This window comes from Chlorocebus sabaeus, chromosome 4, assembly GCF_047675955.1.
Source record: "Chlorocebus sabaeus isolate Y175 chromosome 4, mChlSab1.0.hap1, whole genome shotgun sequence".
NCBI classification, from domain to species: Eukaryota; Metazoa; Chordata; class Mammalia; order Primates; family Cercopithecidae; genus Chlorocebus; species Chlorocebus sabaeus.
Window position 1 is genome coordinate 58773012 of NC_132907.1, and position 19554 is coordinate 58792565.

The 19554-nt window shown below is 43.2% G+C and overlaps 2 protein-coding genes and 1 pseudogene across 3 annotated transcripts in view; 1 reads left to right on the top strand and 2 right to left on the bottom strand.

Annotated features, from left to right (window-relative positions):
* The window catches only part of SKP2 (S-phase kinase associated protein 2), a 31762-nt gene extending 14923 nt beyond the window's left edge, over positions 1–16839 (bottom strand). The window contains exons 1-5 of the mRNA XM_007961373.3: positions 16627–16839; positions 15853–16124; positions 5029–5140; positions 2142–2285; positions 325–459 (exon numbers count right to left, since the gene is read on the bottom strand). Coding sequence (XP_007959564.1) covers positions 325–459; positions 2142–2285; positions 5029–5140; positions 15853–16124; positions 16627–16634 — 671 coding nt within the window. The 5' untranslated portion in view covers positions 16635–16839. The remainder of the gene's footprint in view (positions 1–324; positions 460–2141; positions 2286–5028; positions 5141–15852; positions 16125–16626) is intronic.
* On the bottom strand, positions 13664–13764 carry LOC119621526 (U6 spliceosomal RNA; annotated as a pseudogene).
* Positions 16840–16972: 133 nt separating the features above from the next.
* Positions 16973–19554, top strand: part of LMBRD2 (LMBR1 domain containing 2) — a 61476-nt gene continuing 58894 nt past the window's right edge. Inside the window, exon 1 of one of the 2 annotated variants that reach the window (XM_073014796.1) lies at positions 16973–17344. The gene's annotated coding sequence lies outside the window, so the exon portion shown is untranslated. The remainder of the gene's footprint in view (positions 17345–19554) is intronic. The other variant, XM_007961378.3, reaches the window with a different exon arrangement.

The window sequence follows — 19554 nt, forward strand, 5'->3', positions numbered from 1 at the left end:
CAAGAAGGTAAACTATAGCTTAACCAGCATTCACTAACAATGTGGGAAAAGTTTTGGAGCATTCATTTTCTTCCAAATAATACACATGCATTGGTCATCCTTGTATCTCTAGAAACTAGCACAGGGCCTGGCATACAGTTAGCATTCAAGCTTCTGTTGCTTCAATGAGTCCTGAAAAGTTTTGCAGAAGCAAGAGCCCTGCACTAGAAATTTTCTGTATCCACCTGGATATGGCTAGAAGGGCACCCCAGTTATATATATACAGGGAAAAAAATTCATACACATAAAAACAACTGCCTTTGTGACACTCTGGCTGCCACTCACTTGACAATGGGATCCGAAAGCCGCAAGCCTTCCAGGCTTAGATTCTGCAACTTGGAACACTGAGACAGTATGCCTTGGAGGGTGGACACTTCTATAACAGAGTTCGACAGGTCCATGTGCTGTACACGAAAAGGGCTAAACACGGAGAGAAAAAGGGGCTTCATAGGTGGCTCTCACAGGTACATCCAGATCAAATCAGATCCCTTTGTCTCCCCAAATGAGCAGTCAATCACAAACAAGACTCTAAATACATACTTCAAGTATTAACTATAGGGTCTTAAAACAAATTGTTACTAGTGTATTCCCATCTTCATTCATTTTAAAATTCAAGAGGATTTTTGCCAAGTACAGATGTTGCTGCTAATATAGTCCCACTTAGAAAATAATGAGTGGGCATCACAACAATGAGCCGGACGTGGGTGACAAGGAGACTATAACGGCTCCTGGTTTCTAGCAGGGGTGAATGGGTGAGCAGCAATGGAACAGGGAAGATAGTGGAAGAGCAAGTTTTAAAGGGAGACCAGGCCGGGCGCGGTGGCTCATGCCTGTAATCCCAACACTTTGAGAGCCTGAGTTGGGCAGATCACGAGGTCAGGAGTTCGAGACCAGCCTGGCCAGCATGGTGAAACCCAATCTCCACTAAAAATATGAAAAATTAGTTGAGCACGGTGATGCACACCTGCAGTCCAAGTACTGCAGTCAAGTCAGTGCTTGAGAGGCTGAGGCAGGAGAATTGCTTGAACCCAGCAAGCGGAGGTTACAGTGGGCCAAGATCGCGCCACAGCACTCTAGCCTCGGTGACAGAGCAAGACTCCATCTCAAAAAAAAAGGGGGGGGCAGACCAAATTTAATATTAGTTATGCTAATATTGAAGTACTCATAAGAAATTCAGGTACAGAAGTTTTTAAGTAATTAGAAATTTGGGAGTTTGAAAGGGAGGGCCAAGCTATAGATGAGGAACTGAGAGTCCTGGGCATACATGTGGGTGTATAGGACACAGCTTGTCCAAGGACAGCATTTTGATTTGAAAAAGGTGGCAGCCAGGAACCGACCCTGGAGTGAACAAAGGAAATCACATGTGTGAAGGAGACTGAGAAGGAATAGCCGCAGGAGGAACAGGATAAAAAGCAGTAGGAGAAGCGATTCTGACTACAGAAAGAAGGGAAAAAGTACTGGAGTCAAGAGACATGTTTTGTCTTTAGCTCTGCTGTCTTCAGCTTGTTTTTCTGTTCAGTACCTAGTTATTCTACTCAAGTATGTGATAGCAGTAACCTTAGTATTGCAAAATTACTAGTAACAGAAAATTCTTTTTCAAAATATTCTACAAAACAAACAAAAAGAGGGCATTTTTTTCAGGTTCCAAATTTCTCCACGACGAAAATCATAAACCCCAAGCTACAAATATGAAAAGACTCCTCACTTTTTTTATTGATAAGAAATGGGTGGTGGGGAAGTTAACTGGGCACCCTTGCATCTGCCGGTGAGTGCTTCACTTGTGCCTGCCTTGTGGGACTCACAGTCCTCATCAGCTGAGGACTTGAGAAGATAAATGTGCTTCTTTCACCCTGGGAAGAAACTAACAGTAACCCTGAGTGAAATGGGAACAGTGTCATTGAAATCTATGCTAGCTTTCAGTACAAAGGCCCCATAGCAAAGTACGGAATTAACATCTCGCACTGCACAGATAACCTACCATAGGCTATAAGGCTGAAGAGAGAGAAAGAGAAAGAGAAAGGCAAAGAAAGAGAAAGAAAGCTTTGATCTGTTTCTACCTCGAAATTCAGAAATAGTCTTTTCCAAGGATTCTTCATCTTTACCTGAAATGTTCAGCCAATGGTTGGTCCATAAATGATCGTGGGCAGCGGAAGGCAATCACCCCTTGAGACAGCAACCGACCAGTCACATCCGGGTGCAGATTTTTACCTGTGAGGTCTAAGGTCTGCCATAGAGACTCATCAGACCTAGAAAAGAGGAGATGCTTAATTTGGCCAGTCAGGTCACACTAAATGCTGGAAGCCCTCAACAACATTACTAACAAGGAGAACACTGCTGCTAAATCCCCTTGAAGCACATTCTAAATGAACCTTTGTTTTTAAATCGACTATACAATTAGCTATGATTTTTAAGGCATTAGAGAATTTTTCTTGATCTCACCAGGGATAAGCTTCCATCTTTCTCTTTCTATATATTTCCAATTTAGATGGTTCAATGTGAACATTAGCACTGCCGTGATCTAGAACCAGAGAATCACATTCCAGCATTCAAGTTGACAATTTAAAAAATGATTGCTCAAATCAATTAATTATTATATTACTAGGCAAATAGATTCAAAACTTCTTAGAAGATCCTATTTGCCACTTTTGTTAAGCAATTACCATGATTACTATAACAACATGGAACTATTACTAAAGGAAGGAAAGTTAGCATTTTATTATGAAATAAGGCTGTCATAGATATCCAATAGGAATAGTCATAGTTCAGCTGTGCCTCATAATATCTTTAAGCTTAAAACATACACATATGTATGTGTATGTGTATATATGTGTGTGTATGAACTAATGTGAAATAAGGGAAAAATATAACTTAGATTATACATGGTGTTTCTAAAACAAAAGGGACGTTCAAAAAAGGTACTGAATACCACAATAAGAGGGTTTTAATACCCATAGTTGAATTCAATTTAAAAAAAATAAAATGACAAGCACATGAAGGAACATTTTAAATGCTTAGGTGTACTAGAAATTTTCTAACAGTGCTTGAAACAAGTGGACCACTGGCCAGAGTTATGAAATAATTTCATCATAAAAAAATTGTCAGTATGTGATTTGACCTCTATCAATAAAAAGGTGGACTGTAGATAAGATATCCTTAAGAGAGTGGCACACTTTTGTATCTTCTTGACCAGACAGAAATCCATTTTGGCCTCCAAGGTATTAACAGCAGATCAGCACTGCTATGATTGTCTTGAATCTTATGCTTGATGTTTCCTCTTGCAAGAAGGCAAACTATAGCTTAACCAGCATTCAATAACAATCTGGGAAAAGTTTTGGAACAATTCGTTTTCTTTCCAAATCTTATACATTTTTTAGGAAGATGAACATCTCACAGAAAAAATGAATTCGGGAGCTACCTAAACCCTAAGCCAAGCATAACTAGATATGGTATGACGGTCATGACTGTGGAGTTAGCCAGACTTTAGATTCCTGCCTTTCCACTTATCTCTCAACCTACTATTCCTGACCCTGCAGTTTCTTCATCTCTGAAGCTGAGATGACACAAACAACATCACTTAAATCATATAGAGGATTAAACTGCAAACACTGCACTGTCACATAGCAAGTGCTTAATAAATGTCAGTTATTACTTTTATGACAACTGAGATGAAGTTTAACAGACTCTAGGGGAGATGCAGATCAAATACTAAGCCACAGATATGCAGGATGAACACATCCCAAGATATAGTGTACAACAGGAGGACTAGAGTTGATAATACTGTATTGTAGTCAGAATTTTTGCTAAGGGAGTAAATTTTAGGTGCTTTTGCCACAAAAAAGGGGTAACTATGTGAGATAATGAATATGTTAATGTACTTGATTATAGTAGCCATTTCACATACCTGTAACAAAATATGCTGTATACCTTAAATATATACAATAAAATTTTTAAATGGGATTAACAGACTCTGCAAGAAGAGGACAAATGCATAGCTGACAGAAAAAGAAAACCAAAGTGGGGTTCCTTGAGCACGGTGAGGGTACGTGAAACTTGCCTGCCACTTGCACCAGCATTCCAGGTGTGCAAACCTCTCTGCGGCTCTTCTAAGCAAACAACCCACACCTGTAAATACCAGCACACCCTTGATGGCAAGAGCCTCCTGCTATCTCACACAGGGAGTTCTAAGTATGTGGAGGGAGAAGCCAGACGGATGGCCTTTAAACACAAAGCAAAGAATGACCAGGGGGTAGGATAGGGATGAGAAGGTATGACGATAGTAAAAAGTTCCAGTTCATAAACATAGCCTTTTTCTTGCTCCAGGCCTGTATTGCCTTTCCAGCTCACCAAGGCTTTCCACATGCAACTCACCTTCCACACTTCAACAGTGTTGCCAAAAAAAAAAAGCATAACCCCACCAATGGCTACTCTGTGCAGAACATGTCTGTGAGTCAGGCATTACACCGCCATCTTCACATTTCATCCTCATAACCAATGGTTTCCTCCTCACAACATTATCCCCATTTACATATGGGAAGACTGAAGCTCAGCATTGTCAAGTAACTCACTCAGGTCATGCAGAGCGTAAGCAGCAGAGGCTGGGTGTGCACTCCTAACACCAAGCCTGCGTTCCCTCTCCCCATTGTGCTTACTGCTCAGCCCAACAGCGTGAGGAATCGCTGTCTGCATGCACCTCTGTAACTCCCTCTGCACTTAAAGCACACCGCCTGACCTACAGTCAACATCCAATAAACACATGCTGCACTGAATACAGGGCAAAGAGGTTTCCAGACATTGGTAAGTTTACCCCTTCCAGGAAATTCCTCTTCCACTGTGAAATGAGGACACTTATTAATAAAAATATGAAGATACCTAGTTTGCTTTGTGCTGCTCTATTTTTCTTGGGTTTTAGTTTCATGAGACCAAAACAAATAAATAACTTTCCTCTCTTCTTCCTCCCCTACGTATGCCAAAGGGGTGAAAAATACTTACGCTAGGCGATACCACCTCTTACAAACACCAGAGACCTTTAGCAGCTCAGGGAGGCACAGACAGGAAAAGATCCCCAAGAGCAGCTCATCCGGAAGGGAGTCCCATGAAACACCTTTGGAGGGAAAACAAGTGTTTGCCATCACCATTCTTTCACCCTACCAAGTCTACTGAGTCTTTCCAATCACATAAAGAATATACAACATTTAGCTTAAATGGGGAATTTAGCACAAATGAAATTACTCATCCTCACAATTATTTTTGTCTGAAAAATTTCTGTTGAACACAAAAATAATCGTGGTGATGAGTAATCTCATTCGTGCTAAACTCCCCATTCCATCGTCTATGTACCCTGAAGTGACCACCACACTCTCTCAGCAAATGAAAAAGAGAAAACCAACAACACTTTTCCTATTCTTCTTCCCTTCAGCTCTAGCCAGCCAATCGGAGGCTGGGGCATGAACAGTGGTGCAGAGCAAGTCCCACCCTCTCAAATGTCATTCAATGACGTTGTCAATTCATTGACATCAATAAGATATTGTGGTGCTTCTGGGTGCAAAGGAAGGCCTTGTTTCTCTCTGATGTGGACTCAGTGGTGACCTTATTTAAAAGGCAAATAAATCTTCTTCCCTTTCTGATATGGTTTGGCTGTGTCCCCACCCAAATCTCATCTTGAATTGTAGTTCCCATAATCTCCATGTGTTGCGGGAGGGACCCAGTGGGAGGTAATCAAATTATGGGGACGGTTACCTGGTGATAACCGCCCCTGTAATTTGATGCTGTTCTGGTGATAAGTGAGCTCTCACAAGATCTTATGGTTTTATAAGGGGCTTTCCCAACCCCTTCACTCTGCACTTTTTGATGCCGCCATGTGCAGAAGGACATGTTTGCTTCCCCTTCCGCCAATGCTTGTAAGTTTCCTGAGGCCTCCTCAACCAGGCTGAACTGTGAGTCAATTAAACTTCTTTCCTTTACGAATTACCCAGTCTTGGGTATATCTTTATTAGCAGCATGAGAACAGATTAATACTTTCTTTCAGGTTTACAAAAAGCACAGTTTACCTAAAAGAGCAATACAAAAGGGTGCTGTCATTTCTTAATTCAACAAATATTTACTGAGCTCCTACTATGGTGCCAGGTATCATTTTTGGTGTTGGGAAGGAGTAGTAAATCAGACCCAAAACACTATCTTCATGGGACTTCATTCCAGTAATGGGGAACAGATAATCACACATCAAAAAATAATTACATTATATGATATAGTAAAATTGATCTGTGCTGTGCAGAAAAATTAAACAGGGTAAGGAAGAGAACAGAGAGTTCAGGGCAGATGTTATTAAGTTTGAACACGGTGGTCAGAGGAGGCCGTACTGAGATGATGATCACTAAGCAAAGCCTTCAACAAAGTGAGGGAGTGAGCCCTGTGAGTATCTGGGATGTGTTCTGGATGCAAGGAACAGCATGTGTGTTTTGAGGCATAGCCAGGAGGCCAGTGTAGAGCAGCAGAGTGAGCAAGGCGGGTGGGTAGAAATCAGAGAGCAGCCAGGTCATGTAGGCTTCCTATGTCATGATAAAGGCCTTTGGCTTTGACACTGAATTCGATGAAGTGCCACTAGAAGATTCTGAGCACAGGAATGACAGGCTCTCATGTAAGTTCAAAAAGGATCACTCTGGTTGCTGTGTTTAGAACAGGAGAAAGGTGGATGCAGAAAAAGCAGTTTTCTTTCATAGAAGCAATCTCTAAATATTCAACAAGTATGAAACTCTTACATATGAATACGCAGAATAATCCCACAAGGTCAGGATAATATAACAATTGCCAAGAAGGAAATAAATGCACAATGAAGAAATCCTAAAAAATGGTCAGATGAGTTCAATGACTGCCTTCCTAGGCTTTCCACCTCTAATGGATCTTCTACAACAATTCTGGTGATATTCTCTCCCCCCACTAGCATTTAAAGGTGCCAGTCTTTACTGAGCATGTCCTTTGTACCAGGCCCTGTGTAAGGGGTTTGAGGACACGAGGGAGAAAAGCACCGAGGAGTGTGACAAACACCTGCTGCCCTGGGCAGTCTTTCTAAACCATCATGTCTTTCCCTCAGTTAGAATTCTTCAGTGGTACACTCCAGGTATTTAGGCTAAAGTCCACCATGCTTAGTACAAAGTTAAAGGCTTTCAGCCAGGTCCCAACTAGTTTTTCTAGGTTTGTTATCTAGAAACGTGTTCCAGCCATTTGGAGCTACCTGTAATTCTTACAATGAGTCATTCTGTGTCATATCTCAATGCCTCTGCACATGCTTGCTTGCCTCCAACTACTATTCATTTAAAATCAAATGGAAGCCCCAGTTCCTACAGAAAGCCTCCCATGACATCGACAAGGACAGGCCACTTAGGTACCACAATTTCATTATTTACTTACTCATCTCTCTAGACCCCCAGAAGGTCTTGAGAACAAACCCCCCCCCCTTTTTCTTTGTAACAATTTTTGTATTTTCAGGAACTAGCATCAAGTTGATACATTCATCCACTCCCATATTTATAAAATATGTACTATACACTGAGGTCTATTCTAGGTTTTAAGGATACAATGACAAATAAGGCACAATCCTGACCCTTATTCTGCTCAGAGGTTGAGAGATACAGAGAAACAAACAGGAAACTTCAGTAAACTATCCTGATGGGATACAGTAGGATTTGGGGTGCTGTGCAGCTCATGGGAACGGCATAGGGGTTAAGGAAGCCTTTCTGGAGGAAGTGGCCTCTCTTCAAGAATGAGTAGGAGATATACAGTTGTTCAATGAATGCCTGTTCCCCTCACCCCTCGTCCTTCAGGGGACAAAATTAAAGGACTGACTGAGGCCCTGAAAGCTAGGGGTAGAAAGCTGAAGGCAGATCACCCCTGCTGATCCGGGGAGGCAGCTGGAGGTTGTGAGGAGGCTCCTCCACATGGCAGCTGTTTCATCACGGCCACAGAGTTCCTCCAAAGTCAACATGGGCAGGGGACAAAGGTTCTCAAACCAGGCTCTTGCCCTGCTTCCCAAATTGAAAACAAAGTTGAATGACAGGCTTTTCTCAAGTTTTTCTCCTATTAATCCAACTCCCTCAGACCTCTGCTGCCTCTTACATATCTAGATCAGAATCTAGTAATTGACTGGGCACAACTATATTTGACTAAGTGTAGTCATAAACTTACATATTAACTATGTACTATATACATTGAGGTCTGTTCTAGGTTTTGGGACCCAGCGATAAGTAAGGTACAATCCTGACCCTTATTCTACTCAGAGTTTGAGAGATACAAACTGTTCAACAGGAAATTTCAATCAACTATCCTGATGGGCTAAGCAGGATTCAGGGTGCTGTGCAGCACATGGGAATGGCGCAGGGGTTAGGGAAGCCTTCCTGGAGGAAATGGCCTCTATGGAAGAGTAAGCTTAACTATACTTCAATAACATACTTAGCTATTTTGAATCTAGTACATTGAGATTTTACTATAATCTGTAAAAATCATACTGACACCATGTGCTTGGCCCCCTCAACACATCTGAGGACTACTGGACTGAGAAAGCAGCAGTTTTGATCGGAATCCTGGCTGTGTTACCCTAAGTCTGTGAACTTGGGCAAGTTACTTAATCTTTCTGGCCTCAGTTTCTTTACCTGCAGGAAAGGAAATTGACAGATTTATCTCGCAAAATTGTTCAGTGAAGAGTAAGTGAGGTACAAGAAAAGATTAAATAATGCAGCAGGGATTAAAATTTTCTATATTCCTCTCCTTTCCCAATTAAGTCTGCATGTTTTCTTCATGCAATGACCTTTTCAATGCTGCTCTGAATTTTCACCCATGGGCAGACATTGGACAAGGTCTGCATGGTATGACTTACCAAAACCCCACATCTGCCCTCTATTGAAGTTTGGGTCCCCCAGAAGCAGATTCTGAAGCTCTGACTTCAAGTAGTTTATTTGGGAAGTGATGCCAGGAAGCACTAGAAACAGTGGAGAAGACAGAGGTGGAAGGGAAGAAAGCCAACCTGGAGTAGGCTAATAAGCAGATTACCCCTATGGGCAACTAGGGTTCAAATCTTCTGAGGACTCCAGTAAACCATCTAGAAACTATCCCAGAGCTGTCTCATCCAAGGGCACGAGTGCTGGGGTATTAATCCATCAATTGCTGTTGGTCACTATTTGGGGACTCCCCAGTATTCCTGCCCAGAGAAAGCCTTCAGGTATGGAAGCTCATCTACATGTAGGCAAGAGCTTTGGCATCTAAGGGAATGGTGGGCTTCAAGGAGCTATAGATAGGGCACCAACAGAAATTATGGCTGGAGAAAGGAAATTAGAAAATCTTGCTATGAAGTACAGGGCAGGAGAAATAAATTAACAAACTTGGTGCTTTCTATTAGAAAGACATAAGAAATCAGGACCAATTAAAAAAGCAATAGCAGCTAGGTAATTAAAGTGCTAAAGGAAAATCTGGCATAGTGATCAATGCAGAGGTCAGTAGACCTAACCCATGAAGCATGTGAGACTCCAAAGTTTGGAGGACTCTGTGTTGCAACTTCCATCTTCACCTTCCCAACTCCTCCAGATTTCAGCTTAAATGGCACCTGCTCAAAGAAGCATTCCCATCTAGGATACCACCACAGGCCCCATGCCCAGATTTGCACATCCATCACCTAACACAATCCCTGGCACATAACAGGACGCTACAAATATTTGCTAAATGTATTTATTAGCCCTCTTCATACAAATGATGAACGTGCTAATTCTCTATTAGTGTGATTGGTTAACCCTTATTAACCAATTAACGACTATGTGCACAGCACTGTTGGCATATGGAGGGGATGAAGCTGAAGACAAAAACCCACAGCAGAAGGGAATATCCTCTATCAGTATAGCTGTAGTCTCTGGCAGATGGGGGCTGGGGCTTCAAGAGAACATGCAACTATGACAAAAGACACAAGGTCACACAATCAGTAAGTGGCAGAGGGGGAATTCAAACTCAGGTCTGACTTCAAATCATGCCCTTTCCATCCTAGTGGGTTCTAACATTCTATGCTCTCCTCTGTTGTGAGTACAAATTTTGAAAAGGTGAGAATTAAACCCGACTTGATATGGAAAAAGAAATCAATCAGGGCTAGGGAGTGGAAGAGGAGAGAGAAAATAAAACAAAGATGATATCAATGGGTTCACCACCAAATGGAAGGAGCAAGGGCCTAGAAAACGCACATACTCAGCTAGCAGCCAAGTACCCAGTGCTCTGACTCAGCTGACCACAGAATGACACTAATCCTAGGGGCCCTGGGTGGCGGTGCCACAGCCTGATATGGGCTGCTGTCCCAGCAGATGAGGCAGAAGTTTGTCTTTAATAGCTGCTCTAGTAACAGGCATCCAGGCTGTGATATGCTTAATCTAATTTTCCTCACCATATTTAATTCTCAAAACATTAGCCATCTGTTTCCTGAATTCATGATGACACGGCTGCCCGGTCTGTTTGCGGAGAGCGGAAGGAAAAATCCAGAGGTCTTTTCTCCACTTGTCTCTGCTAAATCCAGCAAGGCTGCAGCTGCATACCAGCCCCACATTAAAAGATATAATTACTGAGCCCAAGGTCTCCAGTCTTCAATGACATGGACGGCAGTTAAATGTACTTCAGGGCCAGGAAGGGCAAAAACTGGGCCAAACCAGCAAACCTGCTACAATCACCCTCACCTACCACTGTTTCCAATTATTTCTCAGGTGCAAACCCAGCCTCCCACTTCTGTAACCTTATCACCTCCCACGCTTCCTGAAATTCTCTGGGAGGAGGGCCTTGTTGGAGAGTTTTCTGTGCATTCCATCTTTGCAGTGTACGTAACTCATCTTACTTGACATATTTATTTCTCAGAACATCACTCCACTCCACTCAGATTCAAGCTGAAAATTCAAAGTAATCCTAATCATAATCAAACTTTTGACTTAAAAAATTGATGATATTTAAGCATAATCAAATTATACTTGTAGAAATGTGCACTAAGGATCTGGTACTCATACTTGTTTTTGTGTGTGTGTGCATTTTCTTCAGGGAGTTAGGGGTGCTCACCTCATGATTGCTTTTGCTGGCTTGTTTTAAGTAGCAATACCCCATGCTTTCTCTCTGGGGAACTATAAACAGATTGTGCCATCCCAGATGAGTTCTCCTTCCTCTTCCCACAAACCATAAAGAATACATTTGAGACCATGCTAGCTTTTGGTGTTTTTGTTTTTTTGGCTAAGGTGGGCAAAACTGAAAAAACAAAACACAGCCAAACTTAACGAGGATTCCCCCATGTACCCTTTCAGTTCCACAACCTTTTATTTCTATGAAAGACTTGCTCAACCCTGAGGTGTAGGGTGTGTAATGAAGAAACAACAGGAGCTGGGATTTGGAAAAAAATATGCAACAGTGTATAAGCACTATGAGGCAGGGTCTCTTGCCTGTTATGTTCAGTGTTGTAGTCCCAATCCCTAGAATGGTGCTCAAGAAATATTTGCTTAATGGATGAATGAAAGGAAGCTATGGAACAAAGAAAGATGACTGGTGAAGATCCCATAAAGGCTCTTCCAGTGCTGACTTTAGTAACTGTAGACTGAGACTCACATAGGTCATGAAATCAATTTAGTGAGCTTGACTAGCATATATGTACATATATTTTAAAGAATGAACTAGAACAGAATAGAAAATATCTTAGTAAGGGGAAATATAGTTTTGTAAAACTGCTGTTTCAGATACATACCCAGGATTGCAATGTAAAATATGTTTCTTACTGGTTAAAAAAAAGTTGGAGAAAAATGCTTGCCTAAGGGTATTAAGACACAGATTCCCAGGCTCAGGCCAGGACTTCCCGGATCAGAATCTCAGGAATTTTGCACTTTGAACAAGTTCCCGTGGGGATTCTGATATACACTAAATTTTAGTATCTCTAGTCTGACAACCACTTTAGGGTCTGGAATTTCAAGCATTTAAGAGTCATGGAAGAGCTGATCAACAAATTAGTTCAACTCCATTTTCATGGCTATCACCTGTTTAAAGGGTGGGGTGGGGGACAAGCATTTCATGACCATAAATAAAATGCAATTGTCCCCTTTCTGCCTGTTACTGACCTCATTGCTGGGCCATTTCCTCCCCAGCTCTTTCCATACACTCACTCCAAAGGCCAATCAGACCTGTTCTAGTACAGGTTGGCCACAGAGCTTTCATCTTCCAAGATAAACAGATGAAGAGGATTTACTTGCCAGATGTAAGGCTGGACTGGGGCCTGCAGGGAGAAACTGCTTAGCAAAGAACAAAAACTTGCAGCCCAGAACCAGTCATCAGATATCTATGTATAGCAGGTGTGGCCTATTCTACCCTAATCCTGGCAAAGCCAGTAGCCACCTGTCCTGACAACTGCAGACAAAACTCCTAGGAATGACAATCCGGCTCCACTGGAGGCCCAGGCTTCCAAAGGCCCATTGGGAATCCTCTATAGCAGCTGTCCCTCATCCTGCATCACTGAGTTCACCCTTTCCCACTCCATACCAATTAAGCAACCTCTGTTGTGTGTAAGTCCACGTACATTGGTTTCCCTCTGGGCCTCTCCTTAGGTAATAAACATAAAAGTCACCATTCTTTCTCTCTCACTTCAGATATATACCTTTGAACTCAGCTTTAACAATCAAGACACTGATTACACCATTTTCGGATCCCTCTCTTTCCTCAGAACCTTCTTTTTTGCTGAGTGGAAGGAGGAAGATCTTCCACATTCACCTGAATGGGAATCACCACAGGAGGCCTCTGCCTCTGGGACACTTTGGGTGATTTGTGCACAGGATCCCCCTGGCCCCCTACAGCACCCACTGCCTAAGCTACTCATCTGCCACTAATCTATGAGTCTCCATGTATTGCTGTGTGTGAACTGCTCTTATTTTTCATTTTATTTTCTCCTGAACTTGACTTGCAAATTCCTGGGAGATAGCAAAGACTCCGGAAACTTCTGTCTTGTTCCCACAGTGCCTTGCTTAAAAAAAAAAAAAATCTTTTTCACTTGTGGAAGGGCATTTGGCAATCACACTCTATGTCAAAAGCTATCGGCACTGGACAAGTTAATAAAAATCTGTTCATCTTAGCAGGAAGCATCTTTCACCACATTTGGTTGGTCAAGCACCAAATTGTTAGGGCTACATTCCAGACACAAAAAATAGCAGTGAACACTAAATTTTGAAGGAAAAAAAAATTTACACTAACAGGGTCAGACTAACAATATTAAAAACAAAAGATAAAAGTCCACTAGCCTCCAAAATTGGTGTCAGGAATTTTGTTGTCTTATTTATTGTTATGTGTCAGTGGCATGCTAAGGGTTTTACGTCACTCTCATTTAATCTTCACGACGACCTATGAAGTGGGTATTATTACAGCACTCCATTTCACAGATAAAGGAACTAAGGCACAGAAAGCTCGAATAACTTTCCAAGGCTGATAAATGCAAGAATGAGGATTCAAACCCAAAACTGACTTCACTACGACCCTCTACTGCTTCTCTAATTAATCCAACTCCTGATATATATTCTCAAACCATAAATTGGGCAAAGTTCTCTTTCCTAAAGAAAAGCCTGTAAACAAATGTGCATTTTTTTTTTTAATTAAAAAACTAGAATGCATCACGAATCTGCATGTCATCCTGCGCAGGGGCCATGCTAATCTTCTCTGTATTCCAGTTTTAGTATATGTGTTGCCAAAGCAAGCAACCAACCAACCAACTAAACAACCAATCTATCAACCCTTCTGCAAAGGAAACCAGATGGGGGAATTTATGAATATACTTAATTACCTTGGGTCTGCAAGACTTCGTCTTTAAATCTTTAATCTGTTTCTTCGTCGCCATCATCCCCCACCTGATTTCAGTTTAGACTCTGATCACCTCTTCTACAGATGATTTCAACAGCCTCCTAAATTCTGTTGACTTTAATGTCGGAATATATCTGGAATCTGACCACCCTCACCCCCAACAAGACTCCAAACTTTGGCCAGGTGTGGTGGTTCATTCCTGTAATCCCAGCACTTTGGGAGGCCAAGGCTGGAGGATCACCTGAGTCCAGGAGTTTGAGACCCGCCTGGGCAAGATGGTGAGACTCCCCCCTCCACCAACTCTACAAAAAACAAAACAATTGCTGTGCATGGCGGTGCATGCCTGTAGTCTCAGTTACTTAGGAGGCTGAGGCAGGAGAATCTCTCAAATCCAGGTGAAGACAGTGAGCCAAGAGAACACCACTGTACTCCAGCCTGGGCGACAGAGCAAGACTATCTTGAAAATATGAAATTTTAAAAAGACCCTAAGTTTCTACCCTTGACACCCCCGCGGTTGAGTCTCAACACGTCAGTGTGTCCTTTTTAGAAGGTTAAATTAGGTCCCATCACAACTCTGTTCAACATTACCTCCAGCCTGATCTCTCCCAACTCTCTCCTTTGCTCATTCTACTCTTAGAATATGGCTTCCCTGTTCCTGGAACAAATGTGTCACATTTATGCACCAGGGTCTTTGCATTGGCTATTCCTTCTGCTTGGAGCTCTTTTTTCCAAGATATCTGCATGGCACACTCCCTTGCCTCCTTTATGTCTTTGCTTAAAGGTCACTGTCCAGTTGAGGCTTTCCCTCAATACCTGATTTAAAAGTACACTCTATCTTCCCACCCCAGGACCTGCATTCCCTCTTGGCTTGTTCCATTTTTGTTTTTAGCCATAGCACTTATCACCTTCTAACATACTATATCAAAATAGTTATTGTGTTTATTTGTATTCTCTCACTAGAATGGATGCTCCCTGAGAGGAGAAATGTTTATGTTGTGCCCACTGCTGTATCTCCAGCACCTGGAACACTGCCTAGCACATGGTATGTGCTCAGCAAATATTTGCTGCATTACTGTTTTAAATAGCTTACTAGTAAGAAAAACTGATAACCCCAGGTCAATGCCTTATTTACCCTATGGCTTTTGCATACTCCAGGGTTCTGGTTCACTCTGGGAGGCACTCATTCACTGCTTGAGAAACTAGGGGATGGGGAGCTATTAAGGAGGGAAGAAATCGTTTTTCAGTCAATCCATTCTAGTTCTAGGGGATAGATCTGGGGAGAAGGTTGGAATTATGAATCCGCTCCAATAGTTCAGGCAAGAGACGATAAGAACTTGAGAAATAGTTACCAGAGAAGAGGGAAAGATGCAATGAATGAGTGGATGTTGGGGGCGGTGGGAATCGGACTGACTCTCAGGTTTTTGGGTTGGGTGATTAAACAGATAGTGTCAGCAGTAATGGAGACAGAACACACCAGAGAAGATAATATGGGAGTGGGAGTGGGCCTGGGGAGATAATTCTCCCCCACTTAGGTGAACGTTCACTTCAGCAGTCCACTGATAAATAACTTAAGTGATTAAGGCAAAAAGCTCACTCAGGGGTACAAAGCAAAAGAATCCTACAAGAAGACCACTGCTTTATGTTTCTATTAATTGGCGGCACCGAGCTGGCCTTTAGGAAGACAGATTCCCTTCTAAGGAAAAAGGCAGGAATGTCTTCTCATGGGTTAAAATTTTCAAGGTGATTATGCACCAGAACACACACACACACACATATATATATATACACATACACACACACACACACACAAATACCTACCAAGATTCCTGCATACTTGACGACTTGCCCTATTGTGTTGAAAAAATAGCTTCAGAATTAGGCAATCTTAAAAGGAACCCATGGTAAAGATCCCTGAACAAAGGTTTCCCAACAACATAGCTAAATCCACCCTTTGCATAACTTACATTTTTACCCTCATATCCTTACCTGGAAAGTTCTCTCGATTTAGCTTAGGCCTGCGGACAATCACAAAGTCTTTTTCACTCCCTTTGCTCTTCAGCCGTTTCCGTGGGGGGCTCTCCGGGTGGCCCAGGTTTGAGAACAGTTCCTGGGGGATGTTCTCACTGTCGGGCTCCTCTTTCTCCAGGGCGGAGACCCCCATGCCTGACAGCAGTTCAGAAGTCTTGCTGGAATCCCATCCCCACGTGAAGCTGGTGGCAACGTTGCTACTCAGGTCTGGAATCTCCTGGAGGTGCTTCCTGCAGAAGTGCACAATACCCCCGGTTCCTTTCGAAAACACACCCATAAATAATTCCAAGGAAGGCATTAAAGAAACTGCAGTTTATGCATTGTGGAAAACCTTCACAGCAGCTAACAGAATCGCATTTTTTTACGTGCCCGCGGAGAGTTACCAAGAAAATGAAGAAATGAAAAGAACAAATCGAGAAGGCTTTTTGACTTACGATCCTGCAGAAGGCCTCAAGAATTTCTCCCAGTGGAGGGAACAGACAAGGAGAGAGACAGGGCAATCATACACTGATTGAAAACGGTGGCAGAAAAGCCCAATTAGGGAAGCCAAATAAAACCGCCCGCTGATCCCCGCACTAAGGCATTCATCCATTCACACTTTCCCCAAGAAGGGGCTAAGCAACCATTCACTTAACAGCATTACTAACAATATTAGCCAGTAGCGATATTCGCGGCCTAAAAGAATTATTAAGAGGGTCCATTCATGCTCTTCCCCTTTTTGAATCCGTTTACCTGTGCATAGCGTCCGCAGGCTCGGGAGTTTAAAATACGTGCATTAATTGCAGAGCTGCTCGCCTCCCGGATTCCCGATTTGGCGCGCGGCGGCTCCGAGCGTGCTGCTCGGACCCCCAGGAGCCAGACCCGCTAAGTCTAGCAACGTTCCATCCCCACCGCGCGCGCAAGACTCTACAGCCCGCTTTGCTTCGCGGCCGCACTCTGAGGCCCCACGGCCTGCTGGGAATTGTAGTTTCCGTCCCTTTTCGTAGTCCAACGGGCTCGCCCTTACTTCCTTCCCTTGCAGCTTTACCCGCCTTCCAGATACCCACAACCCCCCGCGGGAGCGGGACTGGTCGGCCCATGGGGTAGGCGGGGAGGCGGAAGCGGGCGGCGCTACGGCTGACTGGGAAATGTCAGCCGCTGGACTGTGGACGGATTTTTCTTTCCCGGGAGCCGGCAGGCCTTCTGGTGATCGCCAGCGCTGTCGTCTCTGAGCGTGGATCCCAGAACCTGAACAGCTGTGACGGCCGCCGTTTCCCGGTCCCATCCAGACGCTGTCTGGCGAGATCGGACAGTGAGCCTAAGGCGGAACGCGTGAGGCGCTTTTGAGTGTGGGGTCCGAGGCCGAGAGCAGGCGGAAAGAGAGGGGACCCGGCAGACCCCAAGTGGCCGCCGCCGCGGGGCCCACGTCCCTAGCTGCTGAGTGGGGACAGTAGCCCAGCCCGCCGGCCAGGTGAGAGGCTGCGAACTGTGGGCGTCGCACCTGTTCGTCCTTTTGCCAGGAAGCTTCTTCCTCCGTCGGGGAGAAGGCGGCCCTTAGAATTGGGTCTGTGGACAGGATCCTTCCTTTATCTGTAAAATACGCACAACAGCTAAACATGAGTCGGAACGAAAGACAGTGGTTTAATTTTAGGGGAGCCGGAGACCCCAGCGGGTCCTGTGTGGTGGGAAGGCTGCGCATGCCCTTGCAGCCTTGACAGGTCTCATAAATAGTAACAGGAATAAATGAAAGGACTGTATTTTGCAACGGGCTTTACCCGTGCAACGCAGGGGGCCTCCAGCAAAGCCATTTGGTTGCTTGCTGTCTCTCAACTGGCTACGTGTGTTTGCGTCGCCGCCTAAAAGCAAGCTGCTTTAAGCCTATCTCTGCTGAGAAGAGTTTGGGGGCGGTTGGAGTAGAGAGCGTGACATATTCCAGGTACAATGACCATGCGAAATCCATTGGGCAAACTATACTACAACTGTGACCCCGGGAAAACAGTGGAAGAGGGAAGGGGGATGAATTCTAAGCCTCATAAAAATGAAGATTTATAAAGTTCATAAGGAAGCATAACAGCTTCATCTCATATTAGAATATTCAGTGATGCTGTATGACACGCCCTCTGGTTTCCTTGAAAAAATGATTTGCCTATAGTGAAATTAAACTTCCCTTGCCCGGATATGTGCTTGTTCCTTAGCTTGGTCCTTAGCTTGAAAAGTAACTGCCTCTTAAGGAAGGAATTAATGAACTTTTAGCTTGTTCTTGAAAGGTGAGATTGGTGTAAAGAAGGGATCTGTTCACAACTTGGTTTTGATTGGAGCTAGGTGCAGAATACTAGGCTGAGCTGTTCATTAAACTAATGTTGTATGGAAAACATTTTAAAATTCAATATCCTGATGTTTTACGAAAAGTGACCTTTGTGTTACTTTGGCTAAGGAGAAAGCATTTGCCTCCCTTTGAAGCTACATCCTTGCCCTTAAGATTGCAACTCGTAGGAGAAAATATTTTTGACACAAAAAATTATAGTTTCCTTCAGGAAAGGGAACAAAATAGAGAGAGCCTGTAAGCTAATGGAGGAGAAAGAATAAACAAAAATATTTAAGATGCCATAATGAGAATAAACAGTTTTGAGATGTAAAATAATTGGGAGAGCCCACTTCAGACATAGATCTCATAGATAGGAATCGATGAGATGATTCTAAATTTAAAGATGAGAAATAGCTTTGTTCAGTCTTGGTTTTACTAGGAGTTACCTGGGGAACTAGAATACTTGCAACAGCTGAATTAGTGAACACAAGATCCTCTCTAGGACTTCAGGGAGAGCCTGTCAGTTTTGAAAATCAGTTTAATAGTTTGCCCCGGTAACAGAAATACTTCATCTTCCTAATATGGGAATAATTTTTTTTTTTGCATTCCTTCTAATCATGACTATTGCCTTAACATAATAAATGCAAGTTTAAATTGGTACATTAGATTCTTTTTAACATAAGGAATTGTATCCATTGAAGACGAGTTTAGTAGGTACATAGAGGTTGCTATCTGGTCATAAAGAACTGCATTGTGATTGCTACTGATGTATCTTGTTTTTTCTGATTGATGTTATTTTTATTTTTATTTTTTGAGATGAAGTTTCACTCTTGTTGCCCAGGCTGGAGTGCAATGGCGCAACCTCGGCTCACTGCAACCTCCGCCTCCCGGGTTCAAGCGATTCTCCTGTCTCAGCCTTCCTGAGTAGCTGGGATTACAGACATGTGCCACCACGCCCGACTCATTTTCTATTTTTAGTGGAGAGCGGGTTTCTCCATGTTGGTCAGGCTGGTCTCGAACTCCCGACCTCAGATGATCCGCCCACCTCAGCCTCCCAAAGTGCTGGGATTACAGGCATGAGCCACTGTGCCCAGCCGTTTCTTACATCTCTTTAAAAGGAAGAAGGCCCACCCTTCTTTGTTTCTCCATCCTGCTGTCTAGATGATGATAGGATTCCTGAAGTTCCAGCATTTGTCCTGGAACGTAAGGATTAAAGCCACCCGCTAAGGATGTGGACTAGAGAGAAGGGGCCTGGGCCTCTGATAATCTGATAACTTACCATAACCACCTATCTCAAGACTTCTTTTACGTGAGAAATAAATTCTGCATTGTGTAAGTCTCAGGTATATTGGACTTTTCTGTTACATGTAGCCAAA